We start from the raw sequence: 8783 nt of genomic DNA, 5'->3' as shown, positions 1-8783 counted from the left end.
AGGCTATGTATAACATTTTCCAAACAATAATAATTATTCTTTCCCAAAAAAATAATTTAAAAAATTCGATCATGCTAAGTTTTCACATAGTGTGTGCACTTGTTTTTTTGGTACAGCTATAGTTTATAGGGTCAAAATTGAAAAGAAAAAAAAAATCCAAATGTTGATCCTCCAAGTTTTCACACAACAGTATAATTTGTCGGAGACTTTAAAATTACAAGATGAAGAATTAATACAAAACCTCCCCACATTCCACTCTTTCTCTCTCTTTCCTTTCCCTTATCATGTCACTTTCTTCCTTCTCTTTCTTTTTTTCTACACAAGCAAGCAACCAAACAAACAAAAACAATCACAAAATCAATGAATTTACAAAACACATCTTCTGTCACTCACTCACTCTCTCTCTCCTCTCTCCAATTTAACACAGAATCACATGTAAATTCTTATTACCAGTAGTAATTGTCAACTATTCTTGGGATGGTGTTTCCCACAAGCTAAAAAAAAAAAAAAATTAAAAAATTAAAAACCCATCTTGAAGAGAGAGAAAGATGAAGTGGGTGTGAATTAATTTTAAATGTTATTCATTATTTAATTTTTTAAAAATTATTTTTGTGCAATTTTTTTGGTGTTATAAAAGAAGCTCAAATTTGGGTTGGTTTTCAAATAATGTCACAAGAAGAATCTAAAGAGATAAAGACAATTGAACAATGGAGATGGTCGGAAATGCATGGTCTTGAGCTTTCAGGCTCTTCAAATAACAGCACTACTCTTAACTCCAATCCTCCAACTCTTCCTCAAGAATTTCAATCTTCGAGCACCACCTCGAAGATGGAAGCTACTGATGGTAATGGAAACATTAATAGCAATGCGAAGAAGGATGCAGCATCGTCGTCTTCGGGATCAGCTGATAAACCTAAAGAAGGACCGCCTCCGGTTGCGTTCAAAGAGTTATTCAGATTTGCTGATAAATTGGATTGTATTTTGATGGGAATTGGTTCTCTTGGTGCTTTTGTTCATGGCTGTGCTTTACCCCTTTTTCTTAGATTCTTTGCTGATCTTGTTAACTCTTTTGGTTCTTACTCTAATAACCCTGATAAAATGATGCAAGAAGTTTTAAAGGTACCCTTCATTAACTTTTTAATTAATCTCTAATCTGTAATTTTTTTTACTCATTTTTTTCAATAATTTCTTTATTTGGCAATTTTTTGTAGTATGCATATTATTTTCTTGTTGTTGGAGCAGCAATTTGGGCTTCTTCTTGGGCAGGTGATTTTTTTTTTTTTGGTAAATTTTTTGGGGTTTTAGTTCATTAATTTTTCTCCCATTTTTTGTAGACTATAATTAAATTAAATTTTATTATATGATATGGTGTATAGAAATTGCATGTTGGATGTGGACTGGAGAGAGACAATCAACAAAGATGAGGATTAAGTACTTGGAAGCAGCATTGAGTCAGGACATTCAGTACTTTGATACACAAGTTAGAACTTCTGACATTGTTTTTGCTATTAACACTGATGCTGCACTTGTTCAAGATGCCATCAGTGAGAAGGTACAATTTTATTTTATTTGGACCATATTTCCCATACTAAATGATTTTTGCTGTATTATATGGTTGAATTATTGCTGAATATGATGTTGTTTTGATGAATTTGCAGTTGGGTAGTTTTATACACTACTTGGCAACATTTGTGACTGGTTTTGTGGTGGGATTTACTGCTGTTTGGCAATTAGCTTTGGTAACTCTTGCTGTTGTTCCTCTAATTGCTGTTATTGGTGGTATTCACACTACTACATTAGCTAAGTTGTCTAGCAAGAGCCAAGGAGCTATGTCCCAGGCTGGGAATATCGTCGAACAGGTACGATTTAATGATGATTGTTTGAATGTTTTGTTAAATTTGGTCTTTTGAGCATGTTTTGTTGTTAATTTGCTGATCTGCCTATGTCTCATTTGGTACTAATTTGCAGACTATTGTACAAATTCGGGTGGTTTTCGCGTTTGTGGGTGAATCAAAAGCTTTACAGACGTACTCGGCAGCTTTGAAGATTGCCCAAAAGCTTGGGTACAAGAGTGGATTAGCAAAGGGTTTAGGATTGGGAGGAACTTATTTCGTCGTGTTTTGTTGTTATGCTCTACTTCTTTGGTATGGAGGCTATCTTGTTCGACACCATTTAACTAATGGAGGTCTTGCCATTGCTACTATGTTTGCTGTCATGATTGGTGGAATGTAAGTTTATTATCAATTGTTACCGATTTTCTTGCTTAATTTTTATAATTGTGAAGTTTTGATTTAAATTTTACTAATTTGGTTAATCAGAGGTTTGGGACAATCAGCTCCGAGTATGAGTGCATTTGCCAAGGCGAAAGCTGCAGCTGCAAAAATTTTTATGGTAATCGATCACAAACCAAGTATTGACCGAATCAAGGAATCAGGCATCGAATTGGAATCAGTTACCGGGCAAATCGAGCTCAAAAACGTCGAATTTGCGTATCCGTCTAGGGTGGATGTGAAAATTCTCAACAATTTCTCTTTGTCTGTACCTGCTGGAAAAACCATAGCTCTAGTTGGTAGTAGTGGATCTGGGAAAAGCACTGTTGTTTCTCTAATTGAGAGATTTTATGATCCCACTGAAGGTAAAAACAATAACATGTCATTTATATTCTTACAAACAATGAAGCATTTTTTCATTGGGTAGTTTGATAATAAATATTTGATATGCAGGACAAGTATTTTTGGATGGGCATGACATTAAAACATTAAAGCTGAGATGGCTGAGGCAGCAAATAGGGTTGGTGAGCCAAGAACCCGCTTTATTTGCAACCAGCATCAAAGAAAACATACTCCTAGGCAGACCAGATGCTAGCATGGTCGAGGTCGAAGAAGCTGCTAGAGTCGCCAACGCCCATTCATTTATCATTAAGCTTCCTGATGGCTTTGAAACTCAGGTAAGATCAATTCCACCCTTTTTTTAAAAATCTTGTATATCATTAATACGAATCTTGTTATCGGTTCACAAGGCGGTTGGCCGAGGGGGCAGGAGGTGGGTGTGTGATTGTTCTTGTTTATTAGTTGTGGTTTCTAATGTTAATGATAACTCATGTGTTTTTGCACATATTATGGTTAAGAGTAGTGGTCTAAGTCTCAAACTTAGGAACATTGACCAGATATGGTTGTGGATTCGAGGATCTGACTTAGCTATTAATTCTATCTATCCTTGGTCTGAATTATTGTGTCCAATATTCCTACTTTGTTTAAGTTTTGGCTTGCGTATTGCCCAAAATAAAGAGTTTGAATAAAAAAAACCATAGGAAAGGAAGTAAATAGCGTACAAGTTTGATACTTCGTATATAACAGTGTAAAAATTTCAATTTTACACTTTTTAACAGTTTATGGGCGTTGCAATTTTTACACGAGTGAAATTTTACTGTTACATAATTACATAAATAGCCCTAGTCTTTGATTAACTATAGATAATTTTCAATAACCATAAGAAGGGGATAAAGGGATGGTTGATTATTTTATAGCTTGGATAAAAGAGTGATACTAGCCTTCTACTAGTATCTTTATTAGTAGCATTATTTTTCATTTCTCATGTTTGTATTTTTATCATCAATTAATCAATCTATATGATTATTATATTTTCTTGTTCTTCATTCTTTATGGACTATTCCATATTAATTCCGTATAACTAGTATAAGTAGTACTCCGTAGTACTATAATATTAGTCGTGAGATAGTCGGACTTTTAGATTCTATTGGTTTATTCCTGTGACACCGGGACATTTAAATTCGTGTACCTTGTAAACGGAGTATTTGAAGTTAATAAAGTTAGGCGTGAGTTCTTTCTTATGCAACTCAAAATGGGATGATTGGTCAACAAACAAAACCTAACACTTTCTCCCTTTCAAAAAAGTCAATGCAATAGAAGGTGTTTGGTCATGCATTTAAAGAAAAGGTAACATGTCCCAGTCAACAATGCATGTGCAGATATTAATAGCATACTCTTCTGAAACAAGGACCATTTGGACTAGAGCAATTTGTCAGTTAGTATTATATTTCCCACTCACTGCCTTTCTTTTACATATATCTGTCTTAATTTATTTATTTAATTAGTAATATTCTTTTATCTTTGCTTTGCTTTTCTTTTTCTTTTTCATTATTTGGGTTTAATTGTCAAAGAGAGTTAAGTAAATGTCATACTTAAGTATAATATTGGTGTTTCCACTACAAAGTTTCTTCTTCTGATTATTAAACTCCCTCAATTTGTGGGTCTTCGAAGACCGAAAAACAGCTTCTTCAAATTTCAAAGCCTTGTTGAATTAATATACAAGTACAAAAATTTTGAAATCCTGTCACCTTAAGTTAAAAGAATTAAAATGGTTTGAGAATCAAGCAAGATTCCTTATTGCGAAGTTTGACGCATTTTATGCATTATCGAATATGCTATCCTATTAGCAATGCTTGACAAAATCACGTGTCAATATCTAGGAAAGTTTAGTGCAGTATTTGGGCATATCAATACCTTTATCTTTTAGAGAAAATAGACTTGTATGTAATATTGTAAATACATTCTTAATTTTACTTTTGAGAAAAAACATGTCTTCAATTTTCGTGACATATATGTCTGTAGAAGATTTCCTACTGTTGCTTGGAATGAACTATAATTGATTTTGATGAGGAATAGCAACTTTCTGCTTCAAGTTCATTGATTTTATCGTACAATTATTTTCTCACCAGTAGGTTTGCTGCGAATTAAAAAATTGACAAGAATTTTGATAAATAAAGTCTGATAAACGTTCTAAAAATGACAGGTAGGGGAGAGAGGCTTGCAGCTCTCTGGAGGACAAAAACAAAGGATTGCTATTGCCAGGGCAATGCTTAAGAACCCGGCAATACTGCTTTTAGATGAAGCTACTAGTGCATTAGATTCTGAATCAGAAAAGCTTGTCCAAGAAGCCCTTGACCGGTTTATGATTGGCAGAACAACTCTTGTTATTGCCCACCGTCTCTCCACAATTCGTAAGGCTGATCTTGTGGCTGTACTTCAACAAGGAAGTGTATCCGAGATTGGAACCCATGATGAACTTATGGGCAAAGGTGAAAATAGTGTGTATGCCAAGCTCATTCGCATGCAAGAAACGGCTCATGAAACAGCCATGCATAATGCCAGAAAGAGTAGTGCCAGGTACTATCTTTATGAACAATTGTCCCGGACAATCATCCAAGTCAAACTAGATTTTCTTGCTATCTGCCGACAATACATCAGTTCCTTTTAATTTGAGGAAGAAAACATGTTATGGTTATCATTCTCGAGCCTCGACTAAATATCAATCTTAAGGAGCATGTAACAAAAACTTGTCAATCAAACAAATTGAGATAAGAATTGCTAGGGTTTGACTTAAACTTAGAAGTTATGCAGAGCTTGGTAAGTTTTGAAAATGATGAACTTAAAATCTACTCATAATAATTATATAAATCGTCAACAAAAGCCGGAAATTACTTGTTCTGGTTCTTAAAAGGCAGAAAGTTCAAATTGTGACTTTGTTAGTAAAAATAGCTTGAGCTGTGTACATCTGAAGTATTATATGACCTTGTACTTTATCTTGCAGACCTTCAAGTGCCAGAAACTCAGTTAGTTCACCAATTATTGCACGAAATTCCTCGTATGGTCGCTCTCCTTATTCACGTCGGCTGTCTGATTTCTCCACTTCTGATTTTAGTCTCTCTCTTGATGCCGCCCATGGAAGTTACAGGCCTGAGAAGTTGGCATTCAAGGAGCAAGCCAATTCCTTTTGGCGTCTTGCTAAAATGAATGCTCCTGAATGGCCTTATGCTTTGGTTGGCTCTGTGGGATCCGTTATCTGTGGTTCACTTAGTGCCTTCTTTGCCTATGTTCTCAGTGCTGTCCTTAGTGTCTACTACAACCCAGACCATGCTTTTATGATCAGAGAAATCGCCAAGTATTGCTACTTACTAATTGGACTTTCATCCGCTGCCCTCATCTTTAACACGCTACAGCATTTCTTCTGGGATGTGGTTGGGGAGAATCTGACAAAAAGGGTTAGGGAGAAAATGATGGCAGCTGTGATTAAAAATGAGATGGCATGGTTTGACCAGGAAGAAAATGAAAGTGCCCGAATTGCTGCTAGGCTTTCTCTTGATGCCAATAATGTTCGATCAGCTATTGGGGACAGAATTTCTGTTATAATGCAGAACTCCGCTCTTATGCTTGTTGCTTGTACTGCTGGGTTCGTTTTGCAGTGGCGTCTTGCTCTTGTACTTATTGCAGTCTTCCCTGTTGTTGTTGCTGCTACTGTTCTGCAGGTTTGTTACTCCTTGCTGATTATTTCAATGTCTCCGCCAAAAAAATTATAAATTAAGGACATGCTTATGCAATTATATATAGTGCTTAAAGTTAATGATTTCCCAGAATAATCAATGACCAGATATGATTAAGGAATATAATAATCAATGACAAAAAAAATAAGCATGTTTATAAGTCTACTTTTCCAGAATACCTCACAGTTACTGTTTGAAAATTGTATATGGCATGCTTGAAAAGATAAAAAGAATTGTGCAGCCATCAACTTCCCATGTGATTGTTGCTAAACAAGACAGCAACTTTATCAGTTCATTTTTTTTTTTTTTTAATAATGACGGTGATGGTTCCTAATGTATGTATTAATCTGGTAACAGAAAATGTTTCTGAAAGGTTTCTCGGGAGACCTAGAAGCGGCTCATGCCAAGGCTACACAGTTGGCAGGAGAAGCAGTGTCAAATGTCAGAACTGTAGCTGCCTTCAATTCGGAAACGAAAATTGTTGGCCTTTTCACTAGAAATCTTGAAATTCCTTTACGGCGTTGCTTCTGGAAGGGACAGATTGCAGGGAGTGGATATGGAATAGCTCAATTTGCTCTTTACGCTTCATATGCTCTTGGTCTCTGGTATGCTTCTTGGCTTGTGAAGCATGGGATCTCTGATTTTTCCAAGACAATTCGGGTTTTCATGGTCCTTATGGTATCTGCCAATGGAGCTGCTGAGACTTTAACTCTAGCACCTGATTTCATCAAGGGAGGACGTGCAATGAAGTCGGTGTTTGAACTTCTTGATCGAAAAACTGAGATTGAACCTGATGAACATGATGCAACGCTGGTTCCTGAACGCCTTCGTGGAGAGGTAGAACTCAAGCATGTTGACTTTTCCTATCCCACACGTCCTGACATATCTGTCTTCCAAGACATCAACTTGCGTGCACGAGCAGGGAAGACCCTAGCCTTAGTAGGCCCCAGCGGATGTGGTAAGAGTTCTGTCATTTCCCTAGTGCTCAGATTCTACGATCCATCATCTGGGAGAGTTATGATTGATGGTAAGGACATCCGAAAGTATAACCTTAAGTCCCTAAGGCAGCACATGGCATTAGTCCCACAAGAACCGTGCCTCTTTGCCACCACAATATATGAAAACATTAAGTATGGCAACGAAAATGCGACAGAAACTGAGATAATAGAAGCAGCAACCCTAGCAAATGCTCACAAGTTCATATCAGCCATGCCTGAGGGCTACAAGACTCAGGTAGGAGAGAGAGGAGTTCAACTGTCCGGGGGACAAAAGCAGAGAATTGCACTTGCCAGGGCATTTGTGAAGAAGGCAGAGATAATGTTGCTCGATGAAGCTACTAGTGCACTTGATGCAGAGTCAGAGAGGTCTGTTCAGGATGCTTTGGACCGTGCTTGCTCAGGGAAGACGACGATTGTGGTGGCCCACAGGCTCTCAACCATTAGAAATGCCCATGTTATTGCTGTTATTGATGATGGGAAAGTAGCGGAACAAGGATCACATTCACACCTGTTAAAAAACTATCCAGACGGGTGTTACGCCAGAATGATACAGTTACAAAGGTTCTCACACGGTCAGGCCATAGGGATGGCATCAGGATCAACCTCTTCCACACGACCACGAGAAGATGAGGGGAGGGAAAACTGATGCTCTGAAAAGGTGGAAGAATTTCCAGATTTAGTAAAAACATAGGTAAAGGAAAGGAAGAGGAAAAAAAAAAGAGTATACTCACATCCCTTCTCATTAGTTTGGAATTCTTGATTTTTGCTGTCATATATAGCTTCTTGTGTATGTGTTATCTAATTTAGCTTATGAAATATAGTAATTTTATCCAAAAGGTTCATCATTTGGATCCAACTTCCTAGCTATTGTACATGCAACACATCCGAAAGGTATCGATCCGCTCTGATTTGGTCATTAGGATTTAGTACGGGTACAGATCCCATAGATATGTAATTCGAGTGATGAATACATGAAATGAAGTGTTTAAATGACATAAATCTAATACAATTACTTCATATTGTGTAGGTGCCCATCTTTTTCTTCTTTAGACCGAGTCGATCATATTAGGTTATGCTTAGCAAATAATTGGATACTATCCAAAATCATTTTTTTTAGGTTTATGTAGGGTAAAGTACGACAAAATTTGAGATGAGTACGAAATATTTATCTATGAACGTAATATATTGCTCCGTAAGATGAAATGTAAAAGGCTATAGAGGGGGATGCATTACATTATTTTGCACCCATAGAGTTTTAGCAAGCACAAAATAGTAGTGGTTTCAAATGTACAAGTAGAAGATTTAATGAGGGAATTGGTTGTGGGCATGAAAAAATAATAAAGGGTGACAGAGCATGCGGAAGAGTGATATAAACGGGGGAGCAAAATAATTCAAGTTTTTGGTTTCATTGTGGTGGTTGCACGTTCATAATATCACACATGAAA

At 36.6% G+C, this 8783-nt stretch overlaps 1 protein-coding gene across 1 annotated transcript; it reads left to right on the top strand.

The window, feature by feature from the left end:
• The first annotated feature begins 250 nt into the window (after positions 1-250).
• LOC145616254 (ABC transporter B family member 1-like) lies at positions 251-8355 on the top strand. Its single transcript, XM_081670951.1, has 10 exons — positions 251-1119; positions 1212-1266; positions 1377-1552; positions 1659-1859; positions 1969-2228; positions 2319-2635; positions 2724-2947; positions 4813-5186; positions 5611-6325; positions 6698-8355. Exons 1-10 carry the CDS (start codon positions 667-669, stop codon positions 7982-7984), a joined length of 4062 nt encoding a protein of 1353 aa, XP_081527077.1. The 5' UTR covers positions 251-666; the 3' UTR covers positions 7985-8355.
• The last annotated feature ends 428 nt before the right edge of the window (positions 8356-8783 follow it).

The sequence above is a fragment of the Chenopodium album genome, chromosome 26 (assembly GCF_948465745.1).
Source record: "Chenopodium album chromosome 26, dcCheAlbu1.1, whole genome shotgun sequence".
NCBI classification, from domain to species: Eukaryota; Viridiplantae; Streptophyta; class Magnoliopsida; order Caryophyllales; family Amaranthaceae; genus Chenopodium; species Chenopodium album.
Note: the sequence above shows the minus strand (reverse complement) of the source record. Positions and strands in the feature narration are given on the sequence as shown.

What these genes read in the sequence shown, in the direction of transcription:
- LOC145616254 (XM_081670951.1), top strand. Translation starts at nt 667, where the DNA reads ATGTCACAAGAAGAATCTAAAGAGATAAAGACAATTGAACAATGGAGA. An exon ending in CTGATGGCTTTGAAACTCAG is followed by an intron (nt 2,948 to 4,812) that starts GTAAGATCAATT and finishes TAAAAATGACAG; the next exon opens with GTAGGGGAGAGAGGCTTGCA. An exon ending in GCCAGAAAGAGTAGTGCCAG is followed by an intron (nt 5,187 to 5,610) that starts GTACTATCTTTA and finishes TTTATCTTGCAG; the next exon opens with ACCTTCAAGTGCCAGAAACT.